The sequence below is a fragment of the Coffea eugenioides genome, chromosome 7 (assembly GCF_003713205.1).
Source record: "Coffea eugenioides isolate CCC68of chromosome 7, Ceug_1.0, whole genome shotgun sequence".
In the NCBI taxonomy this organism is placed as follows: domain Eukaryota; kingdom Viridiplantae; phylum Streptophyta; class Magnoliopsida; order Gentianales; family Rubiaceae; genus Coffea; species Coffea eugenioides.
In genome coordinates, this window is record NC_040041.1 from 2,099,791 (window position 1) to 2,108,487 (window position 8,697).

The following is an 8,697-nucleotide window of genomic DNA, read 5'->3' on the forward strand; positions in this document are numbered from 1 at the left end:
TGGGGTCCTAATAAACTAATTATTATTATTATTAAATCAAAAGTAAAGTTATAAACACGGTAGAGGGTAGGGGTGTTCGAGCTTGACTCGAGTTTGAGTTAATTGAGTCGAACTCGAGTTCAAAAACATTAAGTTCGTTGGCTAGCGAGCTTAATTATATATATATTTTTATTTTAATAGTAAAATTACATATATATCCATAATATTTTATTATTTGTTAAAAAATTATTATTTTATTTATTTTAAAAAATAAATAATTATTTTTAAAAAAAATAAATTTATTATTATTATTTTTTTATTTTTTAAACTCGAGCTCGAACTTGACATTTTGAGCTCGCCGAGCTCGAGTTTCACAAAATTAACTGAAGGCTCAACTTGATTAGGTCAAAATTCGACTCGACTCGACTCGCTTGCACCCATGGCAGAGAGTTGTCGTTTCAGACTTGTGGTGGTCAAGATGAGAAAGAAATGGCAAAAAGGAGACGTGTGCACCGTCCAAAATTCAAAATTAAAGAAGGGACAAGGATGGGACAATGATCGAGTTTGAAGTACAAAAGCCAAAGTATACTGTAGCGTAGTTTCTTATGTTCTTTTTTGTTATAATAAGGAAAGAAAAACGTATGAGTGCTTTCTAGTAAATAATTGCAAAACCCAGTAATAAAGTACTGTAAAAAGTTTCCTGATTTCACTTCAGAAAGGGTGCACGTTCTCCTACGTGTCTCAGAATTTTATTTTATTTTATTTTTTTTTGTTGTCAGCATCAACTAGTTTCCATGATGCTACTATCATACAAGTGTTTGCTTTCCATATTTATGAAGAAATACGTAGCAAGTAAGAATGGAAGACGAGGAGAATGGAAGATCTTGACTGTTTATCGTAAACATAAATAATAATGCTTATTTGTTGGGAGTTTAGGATCGGAAATGAAAGAAGAGAGAGATCTGTTTGGATTGTGAATTATTAGAGATATTTTTACTGTAGCACTTTTTGTGATGTGATGTATATGAAATAAAAAGGTAATTGGAAAGGTAAAAAGGTGTATTGAAAATTGTAATGATGAAGCAAATAAATTTGGAGAAATAAAGCCCAATCCAAACAAACCCGTTTATCATAAAAGAGGAGAGGGCAGTAGGATGGGAATACTTGTCTGGGAGTAGCAGAAGAAGAAGAACCACCGGTCCTTTTGGCTCGGTGGTCACCTATACGTGACTATTTTCAGTGGCTCTCTCTTATGGAATTTCTACTCTCAACTCTATCTTTTCCCTAATTATGATAGTTTAAATTATAAAAATATTATAGTTACTATAAAAAAAAAAAGTAATAGAAGAAAAAAGGGAGAGAAAAAGTTTTCTCCTCTAGTATGTGGCTCGGTTTGACGGACAAATAGAACAATAATTATTTTCATAGACTTTAAATGACACAAATAAATTTCCTTTTTTATATCTAACCACTTTTCAAGAGGGAGCTTTCTTCTTCTATTTCTCTCAATTAATTTTTTTTCTTTTCCCTCCACTTAAAAACCCTGAAACAAAGAAAAAATAAGCAATTTCTCATACTTTCCCTTCTCTTATCTCCATTTCCTACCATCCAAACGCTCCACCTATGGTAAAATAAAACCAAAAAGAGGGACAGAGAGTATAAACTAGAGAGCGAAAATCATTTTCGATAATCATCATTTAGTGTAGGACTCTATGCCATGGTAACAACCACAAAGCCGGCATAAGACTTTTCTCAACATCCACATAATTAATTGCATTGACTTGGAACGCAATTGCTTTACCTTTTTTTCTTTTCTTCTTAAAAGAATTTGTCATATCATATTCAAACTTGTTATCATGCTGGACAGAAATGATGGGCCTAGCCAAGCTGGATTTCTAGTGCAGTAAGGCACTCGTTTTCTTTATTCAACAAAAATGAAAATAGGAGGAGAGTATCGCAGGGAACCCTTTTCTTTTGGGCAAAATATACTAAATTTCCATGTGATTTGGGTTATTATCATAAAATCTCTTCATTATTGGACGATTTCCGTTCATTGCCCAAATTAATCCAAACCACGAGGGGGTTCTTTGGGGGTTTTCAAATAATGAGGAGGCTTTATGATAATAACCCAAATCACAAGGAAATTTAGTGTATTTTACCCTTTTCTTTTTAACTCTCCCAGCCCCTTTTATCATATGGAATGGAACGCGATCTTGACGGTGGTGATTGAAGGCCAATTCATTAAAAAAAAAAACTTTTTCCTTAAAAAAAAAAATTTAATAAAAGCTATTGGGTGGGTAGGGGGATGATAGGTTGGTCTCAATCGATGAGGGGTCGATCAATTACCACCACACCACACCACACCAGCTGAACAATTTCTGAGCAGAACACATGCATTCAATCCATGGGGCAGGCGGGCGGCGTCTGGCAGTTGACCAGCGGATGGCTGCAGCAGCATGCAATGCAATGCACGACTCCTTCATCGTCCATGTACGGGACACGATGACATGCCGAAGCCCTTTACTTGCGGAGGCACTTAATCCATACATACCACAAATTTCAAGTTTGATGATGATTAATTTCCCATGGACAAGTTTGATTTTTCGAAGGCACATATATTTGCTTTTGTGGAGAGGTTTTTGCTTCTACAATGACAGTTTCACAGATTTATTTAATGTATTTGCTTTTCCATCACTGTCCGTACTTTACTTTGCCCCTATCATATTCATTTTAACGCCGAGGAAGATTACTTACGCATGATTATAAGGAACCAAGAGGAAGAAGAGTAAAAGAGTTGGACGTTTAGTGTAATTAATCTTATGCAACGTATGGAGTTCTTGTTATAACACCCATCTACAAGGTGGTTACAAATTAAAATGAAGTTGCACTTACTTTCTCGCAAGTTAAAATGCCAAGGGCTGAGAGAACTCTGAGGAGCAAGGACATGTGCAGGAATGACTTCCAACTACTGACTGCAAATTTACCAAGTAGTAATGAAAAGGACGCAACAGTCTGTGACTACTATTCATGCACAGACCTTAACAGCCAGCTGCATCACCGTGCAATATATATAACAGCCAGTTTTAGACTACTGTTACTGAAGACTACCGCAATATTTTATATACCAGAACAATTCATCGTGCGAATTTATGAAGGGGTGGCCCAATTGTAAGGTGATCATCCGACCAGTTAGGTCCAAAATACTAATGCATCTATTTACCTCTTTATCAGGAATATCACTTCCCCAACTACCGTAGAATTTAACCCAAAAAGGCTAAAGCATTGCCCCAATTTAACACAAAGGAATGACCAAAGACATGCCAGTGATAGGCAAAAGCATTATTGTATGTGAACGGTTTCAATTTTTTACATGGATGATCAAAATATGACAAACCACATAGTATTAGATATAGGGCCAATCTATAGGGTTGCAATCAAGACATCTTGGGATTGCCTGCTATATTTTTAGAGTATTTGACAGTGTGACCTGTGAAGCATTTCAAGACACATGTATAAAGTCAACTCATTTTATTGGTTCACTGAATTCCATCATGAGCTCTCCGGAAGATCTGAAACTTTTGGTTTTGGGACATCCAATCTTAAAGGTATGACATCTTGGGACTTTCCTTTTGCAGCCTCCTCCCTTTCCTCCAACTTCCTTGTTTCCCTAAACTCCGCATATGGGTAGTAATGCTGGTACATGTACAAGCAAAAGCCTCGACGACACAACTTGATTTGCATTTAGAGCTCATGCTTCCCATGTCTTCTAGAGAATCTTACCGCAAACCACCATTAAGAGAGAGCCAATGGCTATAATTCATTAATGGAGGTTACCAGAGGTTCTTTACTCTTTTTAATCAGAAAACAAAGTCATCCAAAGAAATAAAAACCTCCCACGTCTCCATATTCAAGTTTATCATGCATACTTTAGATGATCAAGGTTAAAAGGTGGTCATCTCATACATTATTTGTCCATATCTTTTCCAGCACATCACCCTATTTAAGAAGTATTTACTCGGTCCTTTTTACAAAGACAAACCCTCCTCAAGTTTTGGCATTTCGTACATCACTGAACCCTATTCGAAATCTGGAGCCTTATCAAGAGAAAAATCACTGAGTCTTTTAACTTGTCACACCACCTTCTCTACTTGGTTTGTGTTATTGCTTACCATTTCCAGCTCAATATGAAGATCAACCAGCACTTACAAAATCAAACTCAGTTGCAGAAAATTTTCGTTCCAAATACGAAATATTAAGGAAAATATCGTATGAGTTTCAACATCAAAAGAAGCAATTATGTTTACGCTGTAGCTGAAACATACAACGGCAATTTAGGCTGCGGTAAAGAAAACATAAAACGCAACTTCACGCACTTTAAGACATACTCATTTAAAGTTACAGCTGGTGCTGAAAGTTCTTGCAATTCCTGTGTTGCACAACAGTTCCCTGCAAAAACAAAATGGATACAATCTTAGTCATAAGCTACAACACATTATATCATTAGTCATGAGAAAAATTGGAGTCATTCACAACAACCAAAACCCTTCCCTGTCTATAACTTCTTGTAATTGACTCCAGTTTTCTTAACGAGGCCAATAATATGCATCCGCTAAGAATTAAAAACGAATCTTGCTAACATAAGCAGAAACAAGAAATCGCAGTATAATTAGCAATACAGAAGCAATTTCGACAGAGAAATTTAAATAAATTTTATAGCATAGATGTAGGAGGTAAAAACAAGAGAATAAAGACGAGTATCATAACTGCCTACACTGTGCAAACTAAATTCGTACAAGTGCTAGCAGGATAATTGTGCTATTGAATCTGGATCTACTTTCCCTAAATTTATTTTACAGGCATATCAGAATATGAACCAACACTGATCCAGGAAATGAAAGAGGGATTCAATAGGTTTAAGAAATTTTCATCTGTATCAAATGGAAGGGAGTAGCAGCCGGTAAAAAGGTTGGTAAGCCAACACAGTGAACTATATCCTGGTGTTTTAGAATATACATCTTTCCTTAATTGAAGTCATATATAAGCATATTTCGCTACCATGATGTTGTGAATCAACATAAACCAGCCAAATTTTCTGACTTGTCCTTTGCAATCTGCATCACTCAGACCTGTCCAGCATTTTACCCATGAAGAAGAGTTTATGCCCATTTAACCTCTCTGTACCTTTTCTTCACCAACATTTAATTGGAAACCTCATGCATTTCCTTCATGGAATTATCTAAGCAACTAAGCATTTTAATGTTTTCCATGTATACAATATACAACCACAAAAGACCAAACTTAGCTTGAGTATTCTCAAACTTTGTCCTGAATATAACCATATAAGCCTTAATAAACTTTGTCACCTGCTTCTGAGTTCCCTGTTTGCCACTTCCAGTATGGTAAAAAGTAGACCACCACAAAAGATCTAACATAGCTCAAGTGTTCTCATAAGTTGTTCTAAACATAGTCGTACGAGACAAAAGAACTATTTCACTTGCTTCTGAGGTCGGGGAGTTCAACTTTCAATGTGTCCAAAGAAAGTTACAATGAAGGATTGCTAGGCCTCCTATTCTACTGAATTGCCCAATCAAGTGGAGTATATGAAAAATTAAAAAAATAATAATTTCTTTACCATTTCATTTATTTCTTCCAGTGACTTTTAGCTGTTCTATCACATATGACTGCAAATATAGCTGTAGATGTGGAAACCTAGTATTAAGTACTTCCACACATGAACAAGACAAAAACCTACAACTCATCTCACTTCATTCATAACCGTTGAAGTTGCTCCTAACAAATATCATGCCACATCTAAGCAAATGCCAAGCTAGCCACATCACAAACTTTTTGTTTTTTCAATGCAAAAAGACATAATTTTTATCAACAAAAGGAGGCAGATACTTGCAAGGAAACAGCATACAGCATCCTTTTAACACAAGGACGGGAGGTATGGCTGAAGTTCAGCAATTTGGAGCAACCAACAACAATGAGAAGGGCATTCAAGATATGAGGAGTTCATATATTGACCACTCGATGGAAAAACAGCAAAAGAAATAGAGGTACTAAGAGAACTTCAGCAGCAGTATATAACATGCCCAATATATACCATGACTAGCAAATGCAGGATTGATGGAGAATTGGTTATTTCAAGATCCCAGCAAGGAATCACAATTGCCTTGTACACAATTTTTAAGGAGCAAAGATTTCAATTTACATGAAAATTAAAAAGGAAAGAAAACACATAACCAGAAAAAGCCGATCACAAAAGAAAACAAAGCCAAATCATCCGCCCAACTTTTTATCGAAATTAGCAATTAAAATGTGATCTTGCAAAAACAAGCAATACTAAAATATTAGTACCTCCTACAAAACTCGGCAAAATATCGGAAGCCATTGTAGAAAACAAACCACATCAAAACGACCACCAAGATATCTATCAAACTGTTAAGTATCCCACATCAATCAACTCCAATAAAGATCCAAATTACAGCATAGAGGATTGCATTTAAAATTTACAGAAATCTAATCATTAAAGCTTATGAGGAAATGAATCAGCCAAAAGGATACTGAAGAGGCAACGTTCCCACCAGTCGAGCATGTAGAGTCCAAAAGTGACATTATATAAATAAATTTTACGTTGAAACCAATTCATTCTTTAATTTTGTGAGACGCTTATGAGAATGATATCAGAGAATCAGTTGAAAATTTTTCAACTAATTGAATGATATCAGAATCGAGTGAATCAAATTGAAGGATGAGAAAATTCAGCGGCGAATTTGTGTTACCTTGCTCTAGGAAATTTTTCCCAGCTGCACATCCGAAAGATGAGTTCAGACAATCGTTAACATTAGCCGCCATTTTAAGGAGTCGAGCTCGGATCAGATGGCTACAAAGGTTTTTTTTTTTTTTTTTCAGTTTACTTTTCTCTCTCTCTCTCTCTCGAGGACCTTAGGCTTTTTAGAATGAATTTATTTTTGGTCAAATTCCTCGGACACCCTTCATGAGTTTTTTAAGGACCTTGGCTTTTTAGAATGAGTTTTTCTTAGGCTTTTTAGAATGAGTTTTTCTTCCACAAATATCTCCAAATCAACGTTTGCAATCTATAAAAAGTTTCGAATCATCATTATTGAGGTGCAAATGTTTGATCCTTTTTATAGAGGTAAATGTTCATTTAGGAACTTTGAAAAAAAAAATTACTAAGGTCTAATATTACTAGAAACAAGTAATCAATTGCATCATTGGATTATGCATGGTTAAATTTTTCACTAATATGTGTTTGGATTGTAAATTATTTAAGATAATTTTATGAAAAAGTACTGTAGCATTTTTTTGATATGATGTATGTGAGATAAAAAGGTGATTGAAAAATGTGTTGATGATACAAGCAAATCAGTGTGTGTAAAATTTAAATTCAAAGTATAATGGGTATAAGTGGACATTTCAAACCATAAGAGATATGTCTTAAAATCACTTAACTATAAAACGTGTATGTGAAATTGATCTTTTTATTGTTCGATGCAAATTTTTTTCCCTTTTTCCCTTTTTGTCATTTTGCCAATTACTCTCTTTTCATTTTTTGGCTCATTTTCAGGAAAAGAGACGAGTTAGAAAATTCAAAATTATTTTCCAAAAAAAAGATTAAAATCAAGTAAATAATTGCCCATTACCCCAAAAAATGACGCGTCCTTGTGCATACATTGCCGTTGTAATTTGTAAGCAATTTGTTTTGTAGATCTCGCAATTACTATATATAAATTAAAAAATTTACTATTACATAATTAAAAGTAATTCAAATTTAAAAAAATAACACATCAAAACAGAGTTAATTAATTGTATAGTACCACAAATTAGCACTCCTATCTTTACATGCGATATGGAAAGCTAAGATGAAAGAAGTAAAAAAAAAAAATTGTCTTCCTCTAAGCTATCGTCTTAAAAGTACGAGTCAAACGAAAAAATTGAATTTATTTAAAAAAAAGAATAATCACAACATTGTCTCAAATATGCTTAATATTTTTTATTTAAATTTTCAAGAAACAAATTTTGAAAACAAAAACCATCACCTGCCTGAGCCGACAAAAAAAAAGAAATAATAAGTTATGAAAGAAAAGAAAAGATATTTCTTTTCAAATTGATAGACAGATTAAAAAAGAAAAAAATAATTGTAGATACATTAGATATTATCATTTTATTATTGAACATTTTATTCACAACTTTCTTTCCATTTCTTTCAACCTGTCCCTCCATTTCCTTTCTTTTTATTCCCACTTAAAACTCCGAAACAAGAGAAATCCCTTCTTCTTCTTCTTCGTTTTCCTTCTTTGCTCTCCAAGGCTTAGTTTGGGAGTTTAGGATAGAAAAGAAAAGAAGGGAAAGCTTAAATTACGAGAGAAGAGAAGAGAAGAGAAGAGATTGTTATGTTATTTGAGAGTTTTGAGAATTAATGGAATGATTTTGGATATGAAAGTCATTAAATATTTATTCAAGGCATTTTTAAGAACAAAATAGGTATTTTAGAAAAATTAATAAGTTTTCTCCAAACTTTCTCTCCATTTCTTTCCAATTTGGGAGGAAACATTTTTGTCACTATTCATCATCTCATTTCCTTTCTTTTCTTTCCTACTTTTAAAACTATCAAACAAAGGAAAATCAATCTTTCTCTTCTTTGCTATCCAAATCATTCACTCCCAAATGAACCCCAAATCTCACCTTCCAAAA

General features: G+C 34.1%; 1 protein-coding gene across 3 annotated transcripts; it reads right to left on the bottom strand.

Annotated features, from left to right (window-relative positions):
* Nucleotides 1–4,181: 4,181 nt before the first annotated feature.
* Nucleotides 4,182–6,917, bottom strand: LOC113778277 (serine palmitoyltransferase small subunit A-like). 3 transcript variants are annotated; one of them, XR_003469245.1, is made up of 3 exons: nt 6,765–6,917; nt 6,340–6,420; nt 4,182–4,425 (listed from the first exon to the last, which is right to left on the bottom strand). XR_003469245.1 is itself a non-coding variant. In XM_027323621.1 (2 exons), exons 1-2 carry the CDS (start codon nt 6,629–6,631, stop codon nt 6,333–6,335), a joined length of 165 nt encoding a protein of 54 aa, XP_027179422.1. In that variant the 5' UTR covers nt 6,632–6,917. The 3 variants fall into 3 exon arrangements, 1 of the variants encoding a protein (XP_027179422.1); XR_003469244.1 differs by lacking the exon at nt 6,765–6,917 and adding an exon at nt 6,547–6,561 and having other exon boundaries at nt 6,340–6,412; XM_027323621.1 differs by lacking the exon at nt 4,182–4,425 and having other exon boundaries at nt 6,333–6,412; nt 6,547–6,917.
* Between the last annotated feature and the right edge of the window lie 1,780 nt (nt 6,918–8,697).

Coding starts and splice junctions, on each gene's coding strand:
- LOC113778277 (XM_027323621.1), bottom strand. CDS start 6,631: ATGAATTGGTTTCAACGTAAAATTTATTTATATAATGTCACTTTTGGA. Junction 6,413..6,546: donor GTGGGAACGTTGCCTCTTCA/GTATCCTTTTGG, acceptor ACAGTTTGATAG/ATATCTTGGTGGTCGTTTTG.